We start from the raw sequence: 27,346 nt of genomic DNA on the forward strand, positions 1-27,346 counted from the left end.
AGTTTTTAAAAATTTTAAGAGAGAGAGAGAGCACAGAGGGGCAGAGAAAGAGGGAGAAAGAGAATCCCAAGCAGGCTCCGCACTGTTAGTGCAAGCCCAATGTGGGGCTCGAACTCACGAACTGTGAGATCATGACCTGAGCCAAAACCAAGAGTCAGAGGCTAAACCGACTGAGCCACCCAGGCGCCTCTGTGTTTTTAATATTAGCCGTTCCAGAGGTGTAAATGGTTTCCTCATTTGAAGTTTATTTTGCATTTTCCTGATGACTAATAACGTTGAGCACCTTTTCAGCGTTCAGATATCTTGTTTTGTGAAGTATCCCTTCAAGCCTTTTATCCATTTGTAATTGGATTGTTTGTCTCTTCGTTATTGAATTGTAAGAGTTCTCACATTCTGGATACGAATTTTTTGTCAGACAATTATGTTGTGAATATTTTGGTCCAGTCTGTGGCTTGCCTCTTCATTTTTGTAACAGCGCTCTGGTTTTTTTTTTTTTTTCTTTTAATGTAAAATACACGTAATGTAAAATTCACCACTGTAACCATTTCTAAGTGTGCAAATCAGTGGCTTTTAGTAGGTTCGGAATGTTGTGCAACCATCACCACTATCTAGGTCCAGAACGTTTTCTGCACCCCAAACAGAAGCCTTTATGCAGTCACTCCCCATTTGCCCTTCGTTCGGAGACTACTTTCTGTCTCTATGGATTTGCCAATTCGGACATTTTATATAAATGGAATCACACATGTGGCCTTTTATGTCTGGCTTCTTTCACTTAGCATGTTTTCATAGTGCAACAATGTTGTAGCATGTATCAGCATTTCATTGCTCACTATGGCCACATAATAATCCATTGTATATAGACACCACATTTTGTTTATCCTTTCATGGGCTGATGGACCTTTGGCTTTGTTACCACTGTTTGATCTCTTTAAAGAAGGCTGCTGTGAACATTCATGTCAAACTATTGTTTTCAGTTATCTTGGGTATATCCCTAGAGTGGAATTGCTGAGTTATAAGGTAATTTTATGTTTAAGTTTTTGAGGACCAGCCAAACCCTCTTTCCACATTTGCATGTACCATTTACCGTTCCCACCAGCTGTATATGAGAGTTCCAGTTTCTCCACATTCTCAATAACATTGTGGTTTTCTGGGTTTTGTTTGTTTATTTGTTCTTTTATTGCAGCAACTCTGGTGGTTATGAAGTGGTATGTTACTGTGACTTGATCTGATTTGCCTTCCCTGATGGCTAATAATGTTGATCACCCTTTCATGTGCTCATTAGTCATTTGTATATCTATTTTAGAGAGATGTCCATTCAGTTCTTTGCCCATTTTTGAATTGAGTTATTTGGCTTTTTGTTGAGTCCTTCATATATTCCGAATAACAGACCCTTATCATATACAGTAAAACCTTGGTTGGTGAGCATAATTTGTCCTGGAACATGCTTGTAATCCAAAGCACTTGTATATCAAAGTAAATTTCCCCATAAAAAATAATGGAAACTCAGATGATTCATTCCACAACCCAAAAATACTCACATAAAATGATTACAATACTATAATATAATACAAAATAATAAAGAAAATACAAAATAGAAAGAAAAATAAGCAAAGTAACCTGCACTTGCCTTTGAAAACCTTCACGGCTGATGTGAGGGAGACTAGAGGAGGGTTATTGTGTAGGAAGAATTTCACTATCACTATTAGCATCACTGCTATCCATTGGCTCAATGGAATCATTTTCTTTTCATGCAGCTTCAATAAGGAACCCATCCAATGACACTTGCTTTTGCCTCCTTTTGAGGACTTCACAGAAATATGACATTGCATTGTCATTAAATAGATCCGTCACTCGCACCGCTGCAGCCTTATTTGGATGGTGCTTTTCTACAAAATGTTTCACTGTCTCCCACATTTTACATGTCTCCCTAATCTCATTGGAAGTGAGGGATTCCTCTGCCTTTTTCTCCTCCGCTGCCAACGAGATCCCTTCCGTAACCTCTTGCTGTTGCTCGTGATGCAGATCCTTCAGTTCGTCGGTGGTCAGCTCCTGGCCATGTGTCTCCACAAGCTCTTGAATATTGTCCTCATTCACCTCCAGTCCCATGGACTTCCCCACAAACATGGCCAACTGACGGCTCCTGTTCACGAGCAAGCCCCTCCAAGTCATGTCCAAGAATGCAGTTAGGCCATAGTTTTCTCCAAGCAGAACTGAGAGTTCTCTTGGTGACCCCATCCCAGGCTTTATCGATGATCTTGAGGCAGCTCATGATGTGGAAATGATTTTTCCAAAATGCTCACAGGGCAAGGTTTGTTCCTTCGGTTACCTCAAAGCATTGCTGAAATAGTGCTTTGGTGTAAAGCCTTTCAAAGTTTGAAATGACCTGTTGATCCATGAGCTGGAGGACTGGAGTGGTGTTGGGAGGAAGGAACTTGACCTTAAGGAACTCGAATTCCTCCAGTAAGTCATCCTCAAAGCCTGGAGGATGAGCAGGAGTGTTATCCATAATCAGCAAAGCTTCGAGTGGCAGATTATTTTAAAAAGGTATTTCTTCACTGCAGGACTGAAGCCCTCGTTGAGCTACTCAATGAACAAGCTATGAGTGACCCAAGCCTTGCTGTTGGACCTCCATACAACGTTTAACTGGCTTGTCTGCCCCTTGCATTTCTTGAAGGTTTGTGAATTCGTGGAATGATACATGAGCAGGTGTTTGACTTTAAAACTCTCGCCTGCATTATTACAAAACAAGAGGGGGAGATGGTCTTTCACCGGCTTGTGACTGTGCATTGCATTCCCTTCTTCTGTAATGTAGGTCCTCTTTGGCATCTTTTTCCAAAACAGCCCCATCTCATCACAGTTAAAAACTTACTCCGGCAGGTAACACTCGGAAACCATGAGCTTCTTGAACTTGGTAGTGAACGCGTCAGCTGCTTTAGCATCCGAACTCAAAGCCTCTCCATGCCTCACAACACTATGGATGCCACTTGTCCTCTTAAAGTTATCAAACCAACCCCTGCCTGCCTTGAAGACTTTTTCATTTTCTGTTGACGTACCTGGCAGTTTACTTATGAGGTCAGCGTACAAGGCATTTTCCGTCTCATAGATAAAGTTCTTGGTCACAGTATCACCTGCTAGTTGCTTCCCATTTATCCAAACCAGAAGCAACTTTTCTACATCTTCCAGAACATGTGGCCATTGCTTTGATATTCTCCTGACTCCTTTTGCTGCATCTAGCCCCCTTATTTCTTGTTTCTGCTTTAATATTGTGCAAATGCTCAACGTAGATTTCCTATAAAACCTTGCAATTTTGGCCACCCACATACCTCATTCTGACCTCTCAATGATTTCCTTAACTTCCACCATAATCATCTCCTTCTTACTGCCTTTCCTTTCAACATTTTTCTGCATGGGGACCATTGTCTATGTTCACACAGATGTTGACTACAGCACAATATTAATAAACTCTTGTCATATACTGTATTTAATGTAACTGGCAAGGCAGCAGAGGAAAGGGTCTATATCTCAGGCAGCCTGACCTAGAATGAAGCAAAGCATTCCTAAGCTTACTCTTGTATGGAAAAGCAAAGGACTATCCATAGGTGCTTTCAAGTGACAAAAAATATACTAGTGCCAGTTGTAGGCACCTTCCAATGTTTTGAAAAATCACTGATTTCTGCCAAACACTCTGGCCTGAGACTGAGCATCTGAGCATGGGAGACAATCACCCACAATCCCACAGCAAGAGAGAGAGAGAGAAGAATCAATGGCTCAGCTGTGATCATGTGATGTTTGGTGTCATGTACTATTTGTATTGCAAGACATTGCTCATTTATCAAGCTAAATTTTATTAGAAATGTTTGCTTGTCTTGTGGAACACTCACAGAACAAGTTGCTCTCAATCCAAGGTTTTACTGTATATGATTTGTAAATATCTTCTCCCATTCTGTGGGTTGTCTTTTCACTTCCTTTATATTGTGCTTTGATGCACAATAATTTTTAATTTTTATGAAGTCCAATTTATCTATTTTTTCTCTTTTCATTACACTTTTGGCATTATATCCAAGAATCCATTGTTACTTCCAAACTATTTGTATCTTTATTTCTAAAGTGAGCCTCTTTTAGAACAGCATACAGTTGGACTCTGTTTTTATAATCCATTCATTCTGCAATCTCTGCCTTTTGAGAGAATCCATTTATATTTAGTGTAATTACTGATTAGGAAGGGTTTATTTCTGCCATTTTACTATTTGCTCCTCAATATGTCATATATTTTTTATTCTTCAATTCTTCCATTACTACTTTCTTTTGTGTTAGATAATATTTTCTAGTGTACCAGTTTGATTCCCCTCTTGTGTCTTTTACTCTACATATTTGTAGTTATTTTCTAAGTGGTTGTTCTGGGGATTATAATTAACATCCTAATTTAAAATAATGTATTTTCAATGAATACCAACTTTGTCTCAATGGTATACAAAAACTTTCCCCCTTTATAGCTCTGTGCCTTTATGTTGTTGTTGTCACAAATTGCACCTTGATGCACTGTATGTCAAAACATAGATTTAAAATTATTGTTCTTTACACTGTCTTTTAAATCATATAGGAAGAAAAGACATTAGAGAACCAAAAATGAATTAATACTGACTTCTACAAGTAAACATAAGTAATGTGAGTACCTTTAGTGGTGCTCTTTTTTCTTCTTGTGGGTTTGAGATACTGTCTAGTGTCCTTTCATTTCAGCCTTAGGGACTCCCTTTATCATTCTTATCAGGCAGGTTTACTAGTGACAAAATCTCTCAGGTTTTGTTTATCTGGCAATGTCTTGATTACTCCTTCATTTTTCAAGATAGTTTTGACATATGGAAATCTTGGTTGGCAGGCACTTTATTATTATTATTATTATTATTATTATTAGTTCAGCACTTTGAATATGCCATTCTGGCCTCTGTGGTTTCTGTTGAGAAATCAGCTGTTAATCTTATTGAAACTACTTTGTACATGATCAGTCTATTCTCTCTTACCTTTTTCAGGAATTTCTGGTTTTGGTTTTTGATTGATTGTAATATGTCTCTACATACATCTCTTTGAGTTTCCTCCTACTTGGGAGTCACTGAAATTCATGTACATGAATATTTACATCTTTCATCAAATTTGAGACATTTTGATAATTACTTTTTTAATATTATTTTTACCTCTTTTTCTCTCCTCTCCTTCTGGAAGTCCTATCATGCATATGTTGAGATGTTTAATGGTGTTCCACAGGCCTCTTGAGCTCTGTTCACTTTTCTTCATTCCTTTTTCTTTCTGATCCTCACATTGGGTAAGATCAATGGATTTGTGTCCAAGTTCTCTGTTTCTTTCTTCTCTATGTTCAAATCTGCTGTGGAGTCCCTCTAGTGAATTTTCCATTCCAGTTGTATTTTTCAATGCCAGAATATCTATTTGGTCCTTTTTATACTTTTATAAATTCTCTCTTTATTGCTTCTGTATGTGGTGAAACATCATTCTCATGGTTTCCTTTAATTTTTTATATGTGGTTTCCTTCAGCTATTTGAGCATGTTTAATAGTTGGTTTAAAGCCTTCAGTAAATCTAATGTCTGGGGTTCTTCAGGGACAGTTTCTATTAATTATTTTCCTGTCTGTGGGCCATACTTTCCCATTTCTTTGCATGCCTTGTAATATTTTGTTGAAAACTGGAGATTTTGAATATTATAATGTGACAACACTGAACATCAGATTCTACCTCCTTTCCATGGTTTGTTGTTACTGCTTGTTGTGGTTGTGGTCGTTTGTTTGTTTAGAAATGTTTCTGTACTGGGATGCCTGGGTGGCTCAGTAGGTTAAGCGTCCGACTTCAGCTCAGGTCATGATCTCACAGTTTGTGGGTTTGAGCCCTGCGTTGGGCTCCGTGCTGACAGCTCAGAGCCTGGAGCCTGCTTTGGATTCTGTGTCTCCCTCTCTCTCTGCCTCTCCCCTGCTCGCTCTCTCTCTCTCTCTCTCAAAAATAAAATAAAACATTACAAAAATTAAAAAGATAAATGTTTCTTGGTCATGTGTAGCCACCAAAGTCTTTCTCCTGTTTTCTTAGTGGTCAACTAATAATTTTATGGGTCAGCTGAGGTTTTCATAAAAGCCTAAAACAAACAAACAAAATCTCCCAGTCTTTGAAGATGGGCATTGTGTGTGTGTTGGAACATTCCTCAACACTCAGCCAGACAGTTTACAACTCTTACTTAGTTTTCACTTTCTGTTTGAGGATAGCCTCCAGGTCAGCCAGATATAACAGCTTAGGGCCATCTCAGGGCTTTTATGAGCATGCTCCCTACTCTGAATATGCACAAGGCCTTCTAAATTCCCAGGTATATGGAGACCTTCTCAATCCTTTATTCCCAGAGCAGCTCATTGCCCAGCTTTTCCTCCTAAGTGTTGTCTCTTATTTATTCCAACTGTTATCCCTTGCCCCTAGTGGTATCAGCAAATGCATTTACCTTTAAATGTTTATGAAAAATGCCCTCCAGGTAGGTGTCTACTCCCTGAGAAAGATCTACATTAGGGGAAATAAAAGCAAGCCCTTTTAGCTTAGTTGTTTAGGGAGCCACCAGATAGGTCAAAGCAAACAACCACAAGTCTTTGAGAATAGGTTCTTTTTTCTCCCTCCAGTACTAGCAGCCTAGACTATAAATATGGGCTGCTGTCTTTAAGGCCATTGCCTAGCTGGTGGCAGGAAATGGTGCAGAGTAAGTTAACATGCCACAAACACTCTCACTGAGACTCCAGGGTCTATATTTTGATAAAATGCTCATTTGCTTGCTATACACCCTTGATTTATTTCCAGAGTTCTGGTAAAATTGATTCTGACAGTACTTGCCAATTTATTCACTGCTTTTGTGGTGGGACAGATTTTGGAGTTTCCGCCTCCACCACTTTTGCTAACATTGTTAATAGTGTTTTTTGATGAGAAAAAAGTTTATTTTGCTTAAGTACAAGTTAAGCTTTTGCATTTGGGTCTACAGCTCAACTCACGTTGATTTTTGTGTATAGTGTGAGTTAGAGGGTTGAGGCTCACTTTTTCTACATAGATATCCAGTCATTTCAGCTCTGTTTTTTGAACAGAATTTCCTTTCTCCATTGAATTATCTTGGCACCTCTGTCAAAAACTGGTTAACTGTCGATTTTCTGGACTCTCCACTCTGTTCGATGTGTCTATTCTTCAGCCAGTACCAGACTTTCTTAATGACTGTACTCAAAAATAACACTTGAAATCAGATAACTTGTAAGTCCACTAACTTTGGTGTTCTTGTTCAAGATTGTTTTGGCTACCCTTGCATTTCCATGTAAATTTTTCGAATCAGTTCATTCATTTCTCCGAAACCACTGGTGAAAGTTTGAGATTGGGATTGTATTCTCTGGAGATCAGTTTGCTCATTTTCTCTTGAATCCGTTTTAACCAGGCTTTTACTCTCATCATCCTATCACAATAGTTCCTGTCAAGGTCACCAGTGACCTCTGTGTTCCCAAATTCAAGAGTCCGTTCTTGGTCCTCATTCCCTTGTCACCTTTGCAGACCTTTTGATACAGAATCTTATAGTGCCCTGCCACTGCTATCCCCTGCCCTGTGTTTTTTTACTTATATTACCATCTAACACATATATATTCTATCTTGACTTGTTTGTTAGTCTCCCCAACTAGAATGTGAGTTACATGGTGTCTTTGTTTTGTTCTCTGATGTATCCTCAGGGCCCAGAATACTGTCAGGAACATAGTAGGCTCTTGATAAAAAATTGTGGAAACAGAAGGAAAGGGGAATGGAAGAGAGAGAGAGAGAGAGAGAGAGAGAGAGAGATGGAGAGAGAATAAGGGCAGGGCAGGGGTAAGGAGGGAAACAAGGTTTGTGTCGCCACAAGTTATACTCCCTTTCTGATTGCTCCACTATTGCTGATACTTAAAATGTTTGGGAAGACACTTTCAGAGAAAGGAATGTGGGAAATAAAATTATGGGGAGGTGGGAATTTTCTGGATGGTCCTGACAAAGGAGGAGAAACAGAAACAACAAAAACTGATCAGCATCCCTGAACTCTGAAAGGGACGGCAATTGCAAAGGTCAGCCTGCAGGGTTGTATCCCAGACATCCTTGGGAACTCCCTCTAACTGAGGGAACAGAAGGGTGGAGCAGGGCCAGTCATCAGGCAACAAGAATTCCTGCGGCCACTGACCTTGCTGAGCTGTGACCCTGCTGTGTCGGGAGCGGGGGTAGTGCTGAGAGACTCACCTCTATGATATCGAGCTGTGACCACCCCAGGGACCACAAAGACCACATCTCCAAGCAAGTCCAGAAAACTATCTCGTATTTCAACCGGGGAGTGCTTGTTGTAGAAGTAATGATCAGCCACAAGGTGCAAATACTGGGTGGGAATATTCTGTAAGAAATCATGGCCACAGAAGATCCAGGTCAGCAACATCCAACACGTCAAGCGTTTGCCTGGGCAGACATGATTCTGAGGTCTTTACATGCATCGCCTCATTTAATGCACACAGTGATCCCATGATGCAAATATCAAAATTAGCCCCATTTCCCAGATGAGGGCACTGAGGTTTAGAGAGGTTAAGGGGTTGTCCAAACTGGTACAACCATTCTTTCACTTGCAGCCAAATTTCATGCTACTAATCACCGTGCACATGCCTCTCTGAGATGCTCCAGAAACGGCCACCCCTGGCAACATGGTTTGCAGGGCAACGTTGTTCAAAAATGATACCAATTTCAAGATGGTGACAACATAGCATTCAGTCAAGTGTAGAACTCTTCTGAGTGTAGACCTTTGTGCCAACACAGGTCTCACACCCAGGAGGCCAGCTTCAGGTAGTAGCATTGCCTCCAGTCCTTTGCTGGTTCGAGCTAGTTGCTCTCTTGGAGTTCCCTCATCTATAAAAAACAGGCTGTGCTGGAATCACATGAGATATGAAGAAAGAAACATGCTGTCTGGCACAGAGCAGGTCTTCTGCTCTATTGGTTTGCCTCAAGACCTATTGCCAAAACCCTTAACGGGGCATTCCGTGACTTCTTGACCCGACACTGGGCTGCCTCCCAGTCTTCAATCCCTCAACTTGCCCCCAGCGCAAATGCCAGAGGATGCAACGTAAACTTCATGAAGATTCAGGGTCTGCCACATCAATGATGTTCTTGGGGATCTGGGGGGTCTAGGGAATGCTGGGATAAGTTATGGCACCTCAACCACCATCCCCACCCCCCAACATGAAAACAAGCATGGTCCTACAGATGTTTCTCTGGAATTTGGAGGCAGTATACAGCACACTCAGACTTGTTCATCAGGTCCTCTGAAGGCTGAGTGTTTTTAATCAGGCCCAGAGCAAGTCCAGGCTCTGGTGCAAGTGCCTCTGACTTGGACCATGTGACCAGCAGACCCCTAGGTGCTCACGGTACCCAAGGAGGGTCCGGATGCTCTGTGGACCCTCTGGTGAGCCCCAGTGGGATACTCACAGTGCAGACCCCTGGGGTTCCAGAGCAAGGCTATGCCATCTGCATCAGAGAACAACTTAATCATTTGAAAAGTACTTGCTCTGCCACCTAGGAGAGACTGCGTGCCCTTCCAGTCCTCCTGCACCTCCCCACAAAGCCCACTTCCCACTCCTAGGACCTGGTTCAACATACCTACTCCTCTTGAAATGCCCTCTGCTCAAATGTTTCCCTTTCCTAAACCAGATGGCCTCCTCCATGAGGCCATCTCCAATCCAGCCTGCGAGGTCTCACTGTCTGGTGTATATATATTTTAAGTATCTCTCAAACCTCAATCCCAGTTTGGACCACTAGATAGCCAAGACTCATCAAACATTACCTCTGGGCCTTGGGGCCCGAAGGATCTGCTGCCTCTGGTCTGGCTCACTCTGTGGCCAGAAGGCTCTTTTCAAAATGGAAATCAAATCATGCCACTCTTCCTCTGTTCCCAGCCCCTGGGATGAACTTCACCTTCCTTTCAGAGCATATAACAGCTGCAAGCACCCTCTTCTACTGCAGCCTACCCTGCAGCTGACCTCATCACACTCCTCTGCTTCTAATCTTGGGTCCTCCGGCCTGGACCTCCAGCCCCCCTGGCCCCTGTTCCTCTACCAGCCAGACAAACCTAACTCATCCTTCAAGGCTCTTCTCCTTGAGGCAGCCACCTGCTTCCTCCTGTGGGCCACACGGGGCTTCAAACATTCCTCTGCTCTGGTTTGCAGACACTACTGAAGTGCCTCCTTCACTTCATCCACCACACACTCTCCAGGTTCTGCAAGTGTAGAAGGAGTGCCTGCTCATCACTGTACCTCAGTGCCTAGGGAAGCGCTGGGCTCTCAAGAAGCAGCCAGTCAATGAATAAGTGCATGAAGGGAACCTGGTACAGAGTTCACACTGGACGTTTACGGCAAGAAGGAGGGAAGAAGAGAAAGGAATCCATTCCTACATCTAGTGTCTGGCTTAAGACCTGATACTGACACATCTGTTCAGGGAGTGAATGAATAAACAGTTGAGTCAGGATCCTGGGCCTCGCTGGAACCTAATACAGTGCCCGGCTGGCATGGAGTGAATACTGGTCCTTAGTTCTGGGTGTGTTTCAGAATTCAGAACTTTGCTGACTGTGCATAAATAATTCAGTATATAGGCTACGTGTCATGTCACGTGCTCTGGGGGGTGGCTGCCCCAGCGCCCACACTACTTATGTCATCAGAGAAGCACATGAATAGGGGGATGAATGAAGTGGATGAGAACAATAAATACCAAGGGCCACCTATCAGCTAAGGAAGGTTCGGTTGTCCTACAGTCTGTTTTTCAGAGCTCCTTGGATTTTGAGATTGTGAATAAGGGACTGTGGTACTCTATTTGGCAAAGATTCACTGAATGAGTGAACGAGGAATGACTGCAGCCCCAGCCCCTACTGCTGAGTGTGCCCCAAGGAGGTCTGTTAAATAGGTGAATCTCTGACGAGTCACAGTTGCCCAGGCTCACTTACCAGGAACCTGTGTGCGAAGTAGAGGGCCAGAGACCTATTGGAGCCCTCGAGGATCTCAGGAAACTCCTGTGGAGAGAAGTAGGGCATCCTCTGTGAGCACCTCAAGACACCAGAAGGGAAAGTGGTCTCGCTGAGGGCTGAGGGGCCTGCCTTTTAGAGGGGAGGCTGGGAAGAGCAGGAACCCATTTAGTCCCCAAGGGGCGACATGCAGGAGTGGCCTCAGTGGGTCGGAGCAATGACAGTCTCTTCTCACACTTGCTAAAAGGCAGCCATTCCCTGCCATACCTGTGGCCTTGTGGGGCCCGAGTGGCTGCCCTGTGGAAAGACCGTGTTACAAGCTGAAATGTGCCCCCCAACCCCCATTCCCACGTTGAAGACCTAACCCCCAGTACTCCAGAATGTGATGGAGTGGAGACCACGTTTTTCAAGAAGTGATGAAATGAAAGGGAGGACTTTAGTTGGGCCCTAATCCAACCTGACTGGTGTCCTTATAGGAAGAGGAAATTCTGACACACAGAGACACCAGGGGCGTGTGCATACAGAAGAAAGACCATGTGGGGACACAGGGAGAAGATGGCTTCGTGCAAGCCAAGGAGGGAGGCCCCACAAGAAATTAAGCCTGCTGACACTTTGATCTTGGACATCCAGCCCCTGGGATTGTGAGAAAATAAGTTTCTGTTGTTTAAGCCACCTGGTCTGTGGTGTTTTGCTGTGGCAGCCCGGGCAAACTAATACAGGCTACAGCTTGGCTTTGACACCACATTCAAAGAGAGGCCAGAAAAATCTCAAACTAGTGGTTTATTGTTCTCTTTCTAGAGATCTTTACAATTAGGGCCTCTGAGATGCCAGCAGTTTGCAGAGAGCCAGTGAGGTGGCAAGACTGGTGGTGAAGAGCAGAGGCTTTGCTTGGGTGCCTGGGTGGCTCAGTCGGTTAAGCGTCTGACTCTTGATTTCAGCTCAGGTCATGATCTCCCAGCTCGTGAGATCGAGTCCCACGTCGTGCTCTTTGCTAACTAACAGTGCTGAGGCTGCTTGGGCCCAGTCTCTCTCTCCCTCTCTCTCTGCCCCTCCCCTGGTCGTGCACGCGTGCTCTAAGTAAATAAATAAATAAATAAATAAATAAATAAATATTTTTAAAAAAGAACATAGGCTATGCTTGGTACATAGTAAGGGCTAGGAGTAATTACTTGTTAAAAGACCCCTCCCTGGCCAGTATTACAGCTTAAAAACATGAGAGGGTAGAAATACTCTCCACTTGTCAAATGAATTTCACTTTGACATTTTCTGCTGAAAATCTTGAGATAATAAATCACGAGGGTAAATATTTAAACATCTCTGTCTCCTGGAATCTGAGGGAAACTCCTGAATCATTCAATTTATCTACACGTGTATTTCAACCACTAAGAACCTCTCTATATGTTCAGCAGCTGAAGGATTTGGAGGGAATTTTGGAGGATTTCCTATGGTCTCCAATGGTCAGCAGTGGATGTCACTGCGAGGTCACATGAACTATCCACACTGATGCAGGCTCTTGAGCTATGCAGACCCAGGCACCAATTCCCATCCTGCCACTTGAATAATTCCAATAGCTAACATTTACTGACGTGTGCTTGTGAAGCAGGTAGTTAAGATCATCCTATACCACGGATTAAGGAACGAAGGTTCAGAGAGGTTGGGCAGTTCACTTAAGGTCACACAGCAGGTTACCAGAGAACCCAACATTTAATGGCAGAGCCTAAACGCATGAAGAAATTACACAACACTGTCTCCTCCCCCAGCTGGGAGACTTTGGGGAAGGAATTTTAGCCTTTCTGAGACTAAGTTTCTTTAACTGAAAAACAGGAATAACAATGCCCATTTGCAAGTTGTTGGACAGATGGTACACACTGGGCACGTGGAAGAACTCGGGACTGGCTGCAGTGGTTATGGTGGTGGTGTCATCGGTAGCGCATGCCTTTTTCTTTCTAGCACAAACCTGGTAGCATCGAAAGGCCTTGCTGAAGCCACAGTCTGTGACTCAGATGCCTCATGTGCAACACGAGCAGAAAGATCCTCACTCCCACTTACTCCAAAACATTGCTCTGTAAGTCCCATTAATAATGGTAGAACAGGCCTTTAATAGCCTGATGAACTCAGGGTTCTGGTTCTAACCAGCCACCAACTAGCCTTGAACCTTGACAAGCCTCTGGATTTCATAACCACATTTCCCTCAGCTTAAAAGGAGGAGGTTGGTCTCCATGATTACGCTGTGATGATGTTATGGGTTTGAGCATTCCTACCCTTATGAGGACAGATGAAAAGTTTCTTTCAAATCAAGAGGGTCTTCTTTAAATGGCAGGGTCAAGAAATCATGGCTCCTTCTCAGGACTCAGCCTGAGCACAAATAATCCCTCCTTGGAGAAGCCTTTCTTGACCACCCCTTCTCCTCCCTAAAGATCTTCTCCCACCAGTTTATGTCCTTCCTAGCACTTACACTTTCGGAAACTATCTTTTCAACTGTCCATTTCATCTGGGCCTCCCCAGTAGGATGTGAGCCTGCAGAAAGCTGGGACTGCGCGACTTGTTCACTGTTGAGTGCTTGCTTTTTACCAGGGTGTAGAGCGTAAAGTAAATGTTCCCTTCATACTTGTTGAATGAATAAGACAATTCAGTGATTTCGCAACTTGTACAAACCCAGAGAGCATTCTTGGAAGTCAAAATTTCATAACCGCACACGAAAATGTAAAGGCCTGAACATTTTCCAAACCTGCATGAAATTCATCTTTGAAGTAGTAACTGTGCTCATTTGAAACAATCATTTGTGATGTTTTGAACAAAGCTCAAATGGATCCATCCTCTCTTACTTTTTTCATAGAGTTGTTTCTTTCTCCATGAACCTTGTATGAGGAGCCGGGCAGATGCTGACTCCGGCTGCCCTCAGTCCTCAGCTACCCTCCTTCAGAGAGGGGAAGGGGCATCACCGTGTCCTTGGCTTCCGGGCTCCCGGATAACACTTGGCATCCTTGCTGGCAGTGCTGAGCTGTGGAAGCATATACAGCTGCCACACCGCTGAGGAAGCGACAGGAAGGACAGCTGGGATCCTTACCGTGGACAGCAGGAAGGCACAGTCGTGGTTATTGATTCCGATGATAGAAGGAACTGAATTAAATGCTTTTTGAGTCAATAGGGCTAGAGGCTCATCAGGAAAGAAAAACTCATCAACCACTGGAATGGAACACGTGATTTTCTGGAATAAGGAAGAAGAGAAAAATCAGCATCTGCTTCTGTTCACAAAATCTGCTGTCCCCAAGCCCCCAGCCAAGGAGACCCAACCCGCCGAGCAGTGGTCAAACTACATTAAGAAAGGAAAAAGCCACAGTTGGCCCATCCTGATGTATCAGTTCTGCTTGGCCGGCCCTGCACTTGCTTAGGCAAAGGGGCTCAAATTCTTTGAGAACCACTGACCAAATGCAGCAGGCAGAGTGGTGAGCAGGGGACAGGGGAGTGGCCACAGTAGTGGGGATTAGTATGCACATCTTCCTGAGATGTCCTCCTCAGCACTGTGCCTTTGATCTGGCTGAGTCTTGGGTCTCAGGAGGAAACACCTGGCTTTATCCACATTTTTGGGGGTCTCTGTTTGGGAGTGGGGATGGCGGGGAGCACACAGAAGACCTTTCACACTCCATCGGGTCAAGGACTTGTTATCCAGCTCCCAGACTCCAGCACAACTCACAGCGGACCCTTCATCCATGCCAACAAAGTATTTCACAATTGTTAGAATCTGACAGATAATGGCCTTGCTCTTCCAAGGACCATCAGAAGCTCTCACGAGTGGAAGGGGCACAAAGAGCTCATTCAGTCCAGTGACTGAAATTTGTCAGTGGTCATCTAGACTCTGCTTGCATACCTACAGAGGTGGGTGTCTCACTATCTTCTAAAGGTGCTGGCCCTTTTTCAGAGTTTTTAGAAATTTCCTGGTTATACCAAGCCAAAATGGCTTCCTAACAGAACTCACACTCTTGACACTGATTTTAGCCTCTGGCAGCATGTGGAACAGGGGAAGTCCCTCTTCCCAGTGACTTAAAGACAACATTTGTGTTTTCCTGGATCTTCTCCTGGCTAAGCAGCATCCCTGGCCCATCAAGTTCTTTAAATTACCTATCATGGTTCTGTACATTCTACAGCCATTACTATGAATCCCAACCTCCATCTTTCCAAATCCCATATCAAAGTAAGTAAGAGAGTGGTGGGGTTTGTCTGCCATTCCATTCCAAGCACAACCCTGCCCCCAAACCCTCCCGCCCCTCTTCACCTTGCTGATGTCCAACAACTCCTCGGAGGGTTTTGCCCTCAGGCACTGCAGCAGGGCAGCAGAGTCAGACGCCTGGCAACCACAGATATGCGCAAGCACCTGCAACTGTTGCCAGAGAAGGACCAGGTCAGAGCACAGCATGGAAAGTCGCCAAGAAAATGCAAAGTGAAAAGAGTCCTAGATCCTTCATACATGAAGCCTGCTGCCCCTCCCCACCCCCTGAGGACAGGCGGGCACTGTACCTCTTTGTTCTCTTGCCTGACTCTCTTTGTCATCTTTAGCAACCGCTGGAGTAGGGGGAGGTGGTATGTCAGCCTGTGGCTGTGGAACAGAGTCAAGATTCCTGGCCATGGAGAGACCAGTCTGATGGTGTTGGCTTCACTGGCAGTAGGCCTCACTGAGTCCAGACGCCCAACTCTGGGATGCTGAGTGGAGCCAGGAGCCCCAAGCGTGAGGAGCAGCTTTGCAAGCATGACTTAACGGTCAGTTGAGGCATGACTCTGGCTCAGTGTCAGCTTGTCGGCTCTGTTAAGCCTCACCCCCACCACAGCCTAGAATACCCTGAACAGCTTTTCCTGTCTCGCATCAATTCCACTCATCCCTAGCTCCTCCGAGATGTCCTTTCAGACCACTGCAGCTCCCATAAACCCCTTCCTCCTCTGATTTCCTGTTACCTCAAGGATTCCCACCTTCTCTACCTAGCCTTTTCACAAACACTGCCTTGCACAGTCGTCGAACTTTCCGTGGGAGCTCATCCCTTGAAAGTGGTGGCCCCCCAAGTGTCTGGGAGTCATGAATGCTCTGAGAATCCAATGAAAGCTACAAACCCGCTCCCTGGGAAAATGCACAAACATATAGAATCTACACACAACGTACAACTGTAGGAGCGCAAGGACCATCTCCCAACTACCCATGGATTTCAGGTTAAAAACCTTTGTCATAAAATGATTATGGTCTTCTGAAGTCAGTGTAGCCCTTCCCATTTACAAACCCACAGGTCCTAGCACAGAGCTAGGAGGACTATGGACACTCAGCGTACGTGTGCTAAATGAACAAACAGAGGCACAAACTGAAAGTTGGTATGTCATGTTCCCCAAATCAATATTCCCGATGCATTGAGAGTATTTTTACAATATTATGACTCCATGTCTCTGCTTGTGGTGTGCACTGTCATTTTCTATCAGGTGTTCAAGCAAATGCACCACGAAAATGCATAGTCCCCAGGAGGTGGCTCCACAGCCCCGTGCTTAATCTTCATTGACCGAATCAGCTCATTTGTTAACTCATTCATTCAGCAAACAGCAACAGTCACCTAATATGCACCAGGAATCATGCCGGGACATGAAAGATACAGAGACCTTGGTCTCCAGGTCCTCACTGTCTGCTAGAGCACTAACCAAGATGACAGATGACAAAAGTCTGGGGCATATGCCTCACCGCCCCCTCACAATCTCATGCCAGGCAACAAGAATCAGTCACAGTGTTATTTCCCACTGAATTGGAAACAGCCTAAGAATCTTTCTTAACAGAGTACTCTAGATAGAGTGGAGTCAATATAGGAGATGAGCCGTATATAACACAGGGGACTGAGTTATATATCCTAAGTGAAGAGTAATGAATAAGATGTCAGAACAATTACATAGACACTCATGTACACACACACACACACACACACACACACACACATTCACACACACCAACAGTATTTCACTGGGGACCTATTTTCTGTCAAACCAGGCCTCCCATAGAGCAATAAGGTTCACCTCGGCCAGCATCAGATTCTTTTGACCATGGTCAGTAGGACCGCCAAGCACATGGTCTATCGACACCTGACCACATTCTCCCCTGACCAAGTAGAGGAGAGGTGTTAACGAGATACCTACATCCTTCTTCCTGTCATCACCAGGGGATATCATCAGCATAGGCAGGATGGCCACCCCACTCTGCATGATGGCTTTGTGGAATAAGCCATTGGCCATGGGGGACAGAATCTGGAGAGAGAACACAGGAGACCAGGAAAAATTATGCAGGGGACTCTCCATCCAGCACATACACCATCCACCTTTCCTTAAAGAAACCTTCCCAGGAAGCCTCCTTAAAAGCTTTGTGCTTACAGAAAAAAAAAAAAAAAAAAAAAAAAAAAAGCCCTGGTTTGGGGACTCAAGGACTAGCCATGGATGTATGGACAAATTATTTAACCTGTCTGAGCCCCAGGTGCCTCAGGAACTTTGAGGTCAAACATCCTGGTGTGTGATTGCTTGCTAGCTCCTTCATTTCCTAGCTGGGGGAATCTCAGGCAAATTGTTTCATATTTCCGAGCATCAATTTACTTCTTCCAAAACTGGAAGGAAAAATGGAGCACATATCACAGAATTGTGGCATAGAGCAGAAGTAACAAATATAGAAGGCTTTGCACAACGCCTGGTCAGACAGCATGCACCCACGAAACGGGGGTTGTCATCATATATGCAAAGTTGAGTTATTATAATTCACCTTACTGAATTATTTTGAAGATACAAAAATATCTTGTGTATTGTCAAGTGTTACACCGTGGAAGCTCTCTTAACCCACTTCTATGTAACAGAGTTTTGTGATGAACATGTGACCCTGGAGATGCCAAGCACTCAGAGCCAGTGGGCTATTTTCTAGCACCACCACAGGTTTCTATTCCCACAAGTTTCTGGCCAAGAGGCAGGTGTGTTTGCTTCCTCACTTGTTTGGTCAGTTACACTTGCTACTGTAATTACATAATCAACGAAATACCGTGGGAACCAGTGAAGTATGTGTGTAAGAAAAGAAAACAAAACTATGTTTGGGGGAAAGAAACCTGTGATAAAGACAAGTAGCTGAAAAATACTGCCGGCAAATTAGGTGTGAAAAAGGTAAGAGTAAAATACGTTGGGTGCGGCGGGGGCGGGGGGGGGGGAGCGGAAAATTCCATAAATGCACCTCATTCACAGACTACAAAGCACGCATCTTTTAAAATTCATGCTCACTGTAAAGAAGCTGAAACTGTAATTAGAGGACCATGATTCCAATGGGTGGTTTATGCCAGAGAACCATGTTGGACCTCTAGCCAGCAGACCAACCTTGAAAAGATACCACACTATATACCAAACCACTGATAGAGAAATGTACACTTTCTCTTTGAAGTTAAAATAAAATGTTATAGGGGCGCCTGGGTGGCTCAGTCAGTTAAGCGTCCGACTTCAGCTCAGGTCACGATCTCGCGGTCCGTGAGTTCGAGCCCCGCGTCGGGCTCTGGGCTGATGGCTCAGAGCCTGGAGCCTGCTTCTGATTCTGTGTCTCCCTCTCTCTCTGCCCCCCGCCCCCCCCCCCGTTCATGCTCTGTCTCTCTCTGTCTCAAAAATAAATAAAAAACGTTAAAAAAATTAAAAAAAAATTAAATGTTATATGCATCCTTTTTTTTTTTAAAGTTTTAGCTGAACTTTTCTATTAAACAAGTAATTACCAGTCCTGGTAATTGGACACCAGGGCTTCCACCCTATAAATATAAGGGATTTTTCTTCAAACTATTACTCAGGATGTGATCTTGGGTAATTCATTTAAACTCTTCCTGATGACAGCTCTTGTCCACAAAATGACAGAGAGCCCCTAACTCTCTCTGTGAGGCTTGAGGGAGACAATGTGTATAAAAGCGTTTGTTTCACAGGAAAGCACCGGTCAGCTATAAGTGATTCATGGTCCTCATTTTTGTAACCTCCCCCACCAAGGTCTGTTCAAATCCCAAAGAGAAGAACTCACGAGGCTGGAAACACTGATGGCTCCCGCTGACTCTCCGAAGATGGTCACGGAGCGTGGGTCACCACCGAAGAACTTGATGTTGTCCTGGACCCAGGTTAGGGCAGCCACCTGGTCCAGGAAGGCCCAGTTCCCCCGGGCATGCTCATCCCCTGTGCTGGGGCAAGAAGTAGGGTGAGAATACTCAGTGGGCTGCAATCTGCTTCCTGCCGCTCAAGGAGTTCAAGGTGGAGGCTGCGGGTGGGTGGCCACTCCTTTGCAGGACCTTCCCTGCTGTTCGTCCATCTGCTGGCCAGACGCAGAGGGTCTAGGCCCGGAAAGGAGGGCAGAGTCACAAGACGGGAAGGAGCCAGGTCCTTGACTGACCATGTGAAAAGATGTCTGTCAGTCAGGATCACTCAGTTGGACCTTACTTGAGTGAGAAAGAGATTTTTATTGTTTTAAGCCACCAAGACTTGGGAGTTTATCTGTCATAGCTGCAAAGATTACCTCACTAATTCGGGTCACAGTTATTCAGTGTCACTGAAGGCTCATTCTTCCTTACGCAGCTGGGCACTGAATCCCCTGTGGCTGCCATACAGCTGTGCCTCAGGGACCTGGGGTGTCAAGCTCTCAGGGACACTTACTTGAAAAAACCAAATATTCCTAGCCGGTACTGGGTAGTCACGACCAGCACGTCCTCGTAGGCAGCCAAGGCGGACCCATCGAAGGAGGAGGCTGAGCCAACCTTGAAGGCACCCCCGGGGAACCACACCATGACCTGTAGAAGGGAGAGGAACTCTCCAGTTGGCCTGCCAGGCATTCACACCCCCTCCCTATACATTTGGGACCTTCCTTCTTTAGGGAAATATAGGTGTCTCACTTTCCTTTCTAAAAGCATGAGAGATTATGTCTTTTGAAGAAGGCCAAGGGGTGAGCATGGAGGCTTGAGTTTGATTCCCAGCTCTGCCACTGACAAACTGTGTGATGCTGGGCAGATTACTTAACCTCTCTGAGGCTCATTTTTCTCATCTATAAGATGTGAAGAATGAAAGTATCTCATTTTATGGGCTATCATGAGATTTCAACAAGATTCTGCATTTAAGTTCTTAGAACAATTTCAAGTGCTCAGAAAGTATTAACCAAATATCACTGAACTTGTGACCCACACGAAGACAGAAATCATCGTAAGCCCTGTGGAGAGCAAAATCCACTTAAACTGTTTTAACTTTACTCTTTCCACTACCTACAGAGAGAAGCGAAGCGAGGAGAGAAAAAAAAAAAGGGAAGAGAAGTGTGAAAACTTTACTATATCAATTAGAAAAATTGGGACTGGGCAACATAAAACATTCACATGGTACTATCATGATTCATATACTTACAAATATATCTTTTTCATTCTCTTTTTTAAGGTCATATTAGGGACTACAAGTCTTGGGCCAGCCATGGGGGATAAGGGAGAACCAGACAAAGCACTGGCTTTGACATGGGAATTTCTACTCGTTGTGTGTACAAGGCATTTATGCCATCCCTGTGCCTCATCTTCTTAATCTGTACTATGGGTCCAGTAATCTTTACCCATGATTACTGTGGGGGTTAAATGAGATAATGTACTGTGCCTGGCACACAGTCAACTGCTCAATATATGTTGTTGTTATGATCCAATAGAGTGAGTCTCTCATCGCAGTGGCATGGGGGAGAGATGATGGCTTTCCTACTCACTAATACAGAGATATTTTACATTCCTAAATGAAATACTTAGTATTATTACCTGTCCTCGTTGCAAACAGAAAAATTGGAAGGTGTATATCCTCTTTAAAGGATTTCCCAAACAGAGTCCTTGTAAGCAGTCTTTCTAAATGTTTACAGACCATTAAATACTCAACAGAGGGGAAAAACAAAACAAAATAAAAATTGAAGGTCAAGTTGCTGCCAATAAAGAAGCAATCAGAAAGGAAGATAGAGGGAATCTGTCATTAAATGACTTTTTAAGAAAATTATTGATGTGCAAGTGATTACATTTCTCTTTTACCCAACAGGGGGTAGGTTGGATTCTAGACATCCAGCCACTCCTCCTGGGTCCCTGGCTGAGAACCTGCTAGCTGGAGCCCCCCGCATGGCAGGCAGCCTTACAGGGAGGTTGGAGCCATTGTCCGCATGGGCTGGCGCATAGATGTTAAGGTACAGGCAGTCTTCGGACGTTTCCAATTTGGGGTAACGCACTTTGAGAACGTGTTGATAGGAGACCAGCCACTCTAAGTCCTGGAAGCATCTTGGAGGAAAAAAAGGAAAAATCCTCAGAGTTGCTGTCACACTTGCCTGGGAGGGGCCAGGTCCCGTGACGGCAGGGAGGCCTGGTGTCCTATGTCTGAGCAGAAGAGGCATATGGGAGCTATTGGTACAGAGTCTAATCGTCTCCCTGGCCCCCGCCATAGTGGCACAGACAAAGAAACAAACTATGATTCTCTTTGATCTGGTTTGGGGGTAGGAAAGTATGTTGTGCAGAATAATTGTGCCATTAACCTCCAGTACCCACCCATGCCTACACCCACTACCATAACCCCAGACACACACATAGAGATTCAAGATGACTCAACAATTCCCCAAACTAGAGGGCAAGACCCTGGGTTGCAAATCAAAGGTATTGCTATAGTAGCTCCCTTTTCTGCACCCAGAGGAACAAAAGGACATCTCTAGGCTTTTCTACCAGGGACCAATAGAGGTATATGTACAAGGAGATTCCTGCATTCAAACCTTTGCTCAAGCTGGTCCCTATGCCCAGACTGTTCTCTCCTCATGTCTGTTTGCTCGTGTTCTTTCCTTTCTTTCAGATTCAGTGCAAGTGCCACCTCCTTCAAGAAGCCTTCTGAGATTTCTCCAGTTAGACCACAGCTCTTCTTTAGAGACCGCTGTACATGTTGTGTTCTTTCCTAGAAGTTCTCCTGGGCTTGTACATGGGTGTTACCAGCTTTCCCACTCAAACGGGAGCAGCTTAAAGCTTAGGACTCTGTTTTGGTCACCTCAGTACTTCATAGCCCCTAGCACTGAGCCTGCTTGCTATGCAATAAGATTGAAGGAGTCTACATATGTGATTTCTACTATACTTCAGTGCTCCATGAATGTTAATTCTTTTTTTAATAAAACAGTGTACAGATTAGGCGGTGGGAAACCATCGCTGCAAATTTACCCCCAGACAAGTGCTTATGCCTTTTTGCCCTTTCGTATGTTGTTTATCAGAAATCAAGCCCTCGCTGCTTTCAACACAGCCATCCCTGACCTCCCCACAAGGTGAGGCTAGGTGGTTCCTTCTCAGCACCCTTTTCTGATCCCCTAAGGTTGCCCTTGACACTCTATATTTTAATTATTGCTGTTATTTCCACCCCTGCCACCCCCACCAGCCCCCAGGTTCCTTCAGGGAAGCTGTGACCAGCCCACTGTGGTATCTGCCAGAGCTCAATGGAGAGGAAGTTACTGAGCTGGCTCTTAATGGATATTAGTTGAATGAATAACTGAATGAATGAACAGATGAGTTTCAGCTTAGTGTCCTCAGTCCCTGGGCCACATGGGGTCTCCTCTGTGGCTTAGGGCACTTCCTAAAACCAGGGTACTCCTTCTGCCTGGGACTGCCAAGGCAAGGAACCAGCGTGGCCCAATGTGAGGACTTCACAAAATCTGAGTGTCAGAAGATTCTTGAGGATTTTCAAGTCTCCCATCTCAACCTATGCTCAAGTTCTCAGGATTCGCCCACCTCAGTCAGCTTGAAAATTTGCAGTGACTGGGAGCTCCCGGCCCAGAACACACTCACGTACTCCATAGGTGTCTATGGATTTCCCTGCGCTGGGCACAGAGTGCTAGAGCTGAAATCTCTTGCAAGGTGGTTCTTCACCCTAAAGCCCTCAGCCTGGGTGAGAGGTGACATGGAATCACGCGGACAAAGACTCAGTAAGTCCGTCGTCGTGGTTCCCAAACCTGATTGGTCCACAAATCCCTAGAGAGCTTTCAGTGACTCTAGTGTTTTGGGCCCAGCTCTGGAGATTCCAATTTAGGAAGTTCAAGAAGGGAGCCCAGGAAATCTGCATGCTCTGAACACCGCCACCACTGATTCTGCTGGTCAGCCAGTTGGGGAGCCATGAGATTACCGAAGGTCTTGTCTACTCCCGTACCCACCCTCCTCCTCGTCCTCCTCGTCCTCCTCCGTCTCCTCCTCCTCCTCCTTGCTCCCCACCTTTCCCAGGGGGGCTGCATGACCTTTATTCCCCCTCAGTGCTCTGTCCCCACTCCTAGTTCACATTCCACCCATGAGACCGAGCCTGCTCTTACAATTTAGGGTAGGATGTGGCATTTCGGAAGTCATTCCAGGGCACAGCAGGCTTTGGTTGCTTAAATCGCAGGGGCCCTAGAGGAGGTGCAGCATAGGGGATCCCGAGGAACATGTTCACAGGCACGGTGCTTCCCAGTACAGTGGTTTGCTTCCCCCGGACCCATCCCAGCCTGGTGCTCCTCACTGGTGCATCAGCAGCTGGCCCTGAGGGGACACACAGGGAGGAATCAGATGCTGGCCGGGTAGAGAACCAGAATAAGCTCAACTAGGAGCTCCCCTCAGTGGGGGCACTCTTTGTTGGCCCAGACGCGGTGCAACAGGAAGTATCTAGACTCCCCGGCAATGAACCCAGGTCCACTGCTTCCTTCAAGATTGCCACCTGCATAAGAACACCGACTTAGTTTCTACTAGGAGTATAGCACCGACCCACAAAAGTTTCCGGTCACCTTAGGGCACAAGTAGCCTCTCCCTTCTGCAGCACAGATTTCTCTTACTCTGGAACCATGCCAGGGCTGCAGATCCTAGGATCCCACAAAGTCATCTAACCCAGAGTCCCCACATGCGGGTCATTTTCATACTCACCATCACATTTGCTGGCATGTCTGTGCATCCCCTGTCTGACTACTAGCTTTAATTTTTCTTAAAATTAAATTTTAATAAACTTAAAAAATCTTACCTAGAGGATTCCTAAGCATTAACGTCTACGGAACTGTGCTTCTGATGAGTTAAGTATACGCTTTTGAATACGCATGAAAATAAGTAGATGTCAATGAAAATAAAAAGTTCTCATACAGATGCCACCTGACATCAGCTCATCCACCTCCAGGATATGAGGAGGACATTCTGGGAAACCGAGAGTGCAAGCTTCTTGGTTTCCACATAGAATATAGAGCATTGAGAAGTTCACTGCCCAGCTACTTGCTTGGCAGGACTCAGGTGTCTTGGTGCTACCTGCTCTAGCGTCACTGTGACAGTGAAAGTCCTATCCGGGCAGCCAGTACCACAAAGCATGGGCTCTATCCTTTGTACCCAGGACAGAGGGCTCTGCAAGCCTCGACAAGGTATGAGCACCCAAGGATAGGACCTGAATCTTCTGTGCAATACCCACACCCACAAAGGACACTCTGTTGGGGGGCTTTCAGTGACACCAGGACATTGGTCAGGTGCCCTGAGGTTACTACATGGCTTTCCATGCACCATGAGACCTCTGAGAAATAAGTTTGTTTGCACTAGTAGAAAAAAACATCCAAGATAAGGAAATCCCCCTACCCTATCTTCTGAGGGCCCTCCTCTCCCACTGGGTGTCTCACCCTTAATGACAGCTGCAAGGACCCAAAGAGCCCAGATCAGGGTCTGGCCTGGGTGCACCCACATCCCACTCATCCAGCTGGACCGCCTGAACTCCTCGCACATCCGCGGCCTCCGCTGGCCTCAGAGAGCTTCAGTCAAAGAAAGAAAGGGCTCAACAAATGTTGAGCAGGCAGACACAGGATGCAGGGTTGGTGGAGAAAGGGCATCAGACCAAGATCTGCAGAGGAATTGGCCAAGCAAGACTTTCCTGTTCCGATTTATAGAAGGAGAAGCTGATGATTAACTAGTGAGCTGGTGAAGGATAATGTGGTAGGTTCTGGGCTCATGGGATGACACAAATAGAAAAGACATTTGGGATCAGGTAAGTCAAAGACCTCAGCTCTGATGCCTGCAAAGGTCAGGAAAGCAGCAAACAAGCAGTGAATGAAGCTGTCCAAGAGAGATCAATTGGAAGCAGTGGGGACTGTGGAAAACTGGATAGCACATGCCCTGTCTTAAAGGGGCAATGGCTTCTCAACGCCAGTAAACATTTGGCTTATGACAATGTAGGTACACCAAACCAGAAGTCTATGGTCTCTCTCAATTTTTATAAGTCCTCACTTTTTAAAAGTCCTGATATGAACACAATGCAGTATTTCTACTGGCTGCAATTCTGATCTAGACCCAGCACCCCTGTGTAAATATGAGGAGACAAGCCCAAAGAGGTGAAGTTACCACACGTGGTTCTGCTGGAGCATGTCCTTAGCATTCTGGGTTCTCGCTGCGCTGCTGGTGGGTCATAGAAGATCCGGCTCAGGACCCAGGAGCATCACCATCCTGCTCCCAACAGGGTCCATGCTGCCCTCAGGGTAAAGGGCCTGGGATGGGGTTTTCCAAATGCTTGGGGCTGGATGGGTAGAATCAGAATTATCTGGGGGTACTTGCTGATATTGTGTCCTTCTGCTCCACTCCCCCTGGAGATATGGGGGCAGGAGAGTATCCATAGTGGGTTTGGGAAGCATCAACCTAATGCACAGGTTTCCCAGAGTGGTCACCTCCTGAGAAACGCAGGATTGTCACAAGCACATATTAGGAGCCTGCTGGCTACAGAACTCTGCATAATAGGCAAGGAAAGGCTTCCTCGAGCTCAGAGCAAGGGGCTGCCTGATGCATTTGGCTAAAGGCAGGTGCTCTGTAAACCTCTGCAGAATAGAAGGCTTCCAGCAAATAATATCTTTCACCTCAATTCCAGCTCCATTTCTGATACGCCTATGACAGCACCAGGAATTACAGAAACAGGACTTGAGTGCAGTCCTTTCTGAAGGTTTGATTCTTAATTCAGCAAAAATCACTTATGGTTCAAATAAATCTTGAAAATCCCTCAAATTGCCCCTGAAATCCATTGAACAGGCCCTACGTATGCTGTTGAGGAGTAAGGAAGAAAGAGACTGTCTATACCAGACGTCTGGATATTCAAACTGCCCACCTTTGAAGTGATCACAAATCCTGGGAGATGAATGGGGGATGGGGTGGGAATTTCTAAAATGTTTCTGATGTGCCTGCAGAGTTTACTGGTTTAGGCTCAAGATTAAGCATACCAAAATCCTATGTATAGACATGCTGGTTGCTTCTAGGTTCAGGTACTTACAGTGTTTTAGGCATCAAAGACCTTAGCTTGGGTCCGGGCCATAGAGTAGGTCGTCAGTGGTATTTGCTAGACTGGAATCTAACCCTAGCTTATTAAGACACACACACACACACACACACACACACACACATATGCTGATGCCTTTCTTCTCTAGCTTCTTACCCTTTAAAGCTCAATTCAACACCCACCTCTTTCAAGAACCTTTCTTAGATTCTCCTGAACTCCTTAGAACTTTGCTTTTCTTGTCCCTCTTGTTTCCTAATTACCTGCGAATAGGATTGCCTTCCTCCTAGACAAAAGGTCTTTTCCATTTATGTATCCATCACAGCTTCTTCCGTGGGTCCTGGTGTTTCCCTCAACTTAGCCATTGGCCTTGTAACTTCACAGTTGGTACCATTCCCACTACTAACTTGACTATCGATTCACTCAGAAGTTTTCTTTAAATTGACTTAAAAAATGACTTATTATCAAGAAATTTGTATATAGCTAATGCAATGGAAATAGTGTTTTGAAAGGAGTAAATCAGTATATTTTGCATTTCTATACTGAAAAATCATCCCCCCACCTCTGGTAACCATTATAGTAAAGCTGTAGGGTATCGTGTAGAGGACCCCAAAAAGACAGAGTGGAGACTCTGCCCCTCCTGCACCATGGATCTTGGGAAAGAGAACGGAACAATGGTAGGGAAAACAGGGAGCAATACCAGGTGCCCTGAGCCCCTCTTAGACTTAAGTCCAAAAGTGGGAGATGTGCTAGACAGGGAAGTTGAAGGCAGACTTGTTTCTCCAGGAGAAGACTGCCACAGAGGTGCCCCAAATCCTTAAGCCAGACTGTGGCAGCCAAAACCGAGTAGAAGAGGTTGGGCAAAGAGAGGCCTCAGGTGATGCTCCTGCTTATCCTGGATCAGTTAGTCCTTGGAAGGGCCCCAAACATGGCCTTGAAGGGAACTCAGAGGTACTTGGAATATGGTCGGGAGCTGGATAGGAAGGAGATCAGGGGACCCACAGAGGTGCTTCCTGGGCTTGAGGACAAAGTGAACCACAGCCTGACTTAG

The 27,346-nt window shown here is 45.2% G+C and overlaps 1 protein-coding gene across 1 annotated transcript in view; it reads right to left on the reverse strand.

The window, feature by feature from the left end:
• The window catches only part of CES5A (carboxylesterase 5A), a 29,373-nt gene extending 4,477 nt beyond the window's left edge, over positions 1-24,896 (reverse strand). Inside the window, exons 1-10 of the mRNA XM_047079214.1 lie at positions 24,665-24,896; positions 23,354-23,558; positions 21,167-21,305; positions 19,681-19,814; positions 19,058-19,211; positions 17,176-17,283; positions 15,293-15,397; positions 14,087-14,227; positions 11,002-11,067; positions 8,268-8,415 (exon numbers count right to left, since the gene is read on the reverse strand). Of these exons, the coding sequence (XP_046935170.1) occupies positions 8,268-8,415; positions 11,002-11,067; positions 14,087-14,227; positions 15,293-15,397; positions 17,176-17,283; positions 19,058-19,211; positions 19,681-19,814; positions 21,167-21,305; positions 23,354-23,558; positions 24,665-24,767 (1,303 nt within the window). The 5' untranslated portion in view covers positions 24,768-24,896. The remainder of the gene's footprint in view (positions 1-8,267; positions 8,416-11,001; positions 11,068-14,086; positions 14,228-15,292; positions 15,398-17,175; positions 17,284-19,057; positions 19,212-19,680; positions 19,815-21,166; positions 21,306-23,353; positions 23,559-24,664) is intronic.
• Between the last annotated feature and the right edge of the window lie 2,450 nt (positions 24,897-27,346).

Source organism: Lynx rufus, unplaced genomic scaffold, assembly GCF_022079265.1.
Source record: "Lynx rufus isolate CCGP_SWC_20201006 ecotype Redwood Valley unplaced genomic scaffold, mLynRuf1.p SCAF_16, whole genome shotgun sequence".
NCBI lineage: Eukaryota > Metazoa > Chordata > Mammalia > Carnivora > Felidae > Lynx > Lynx rufus.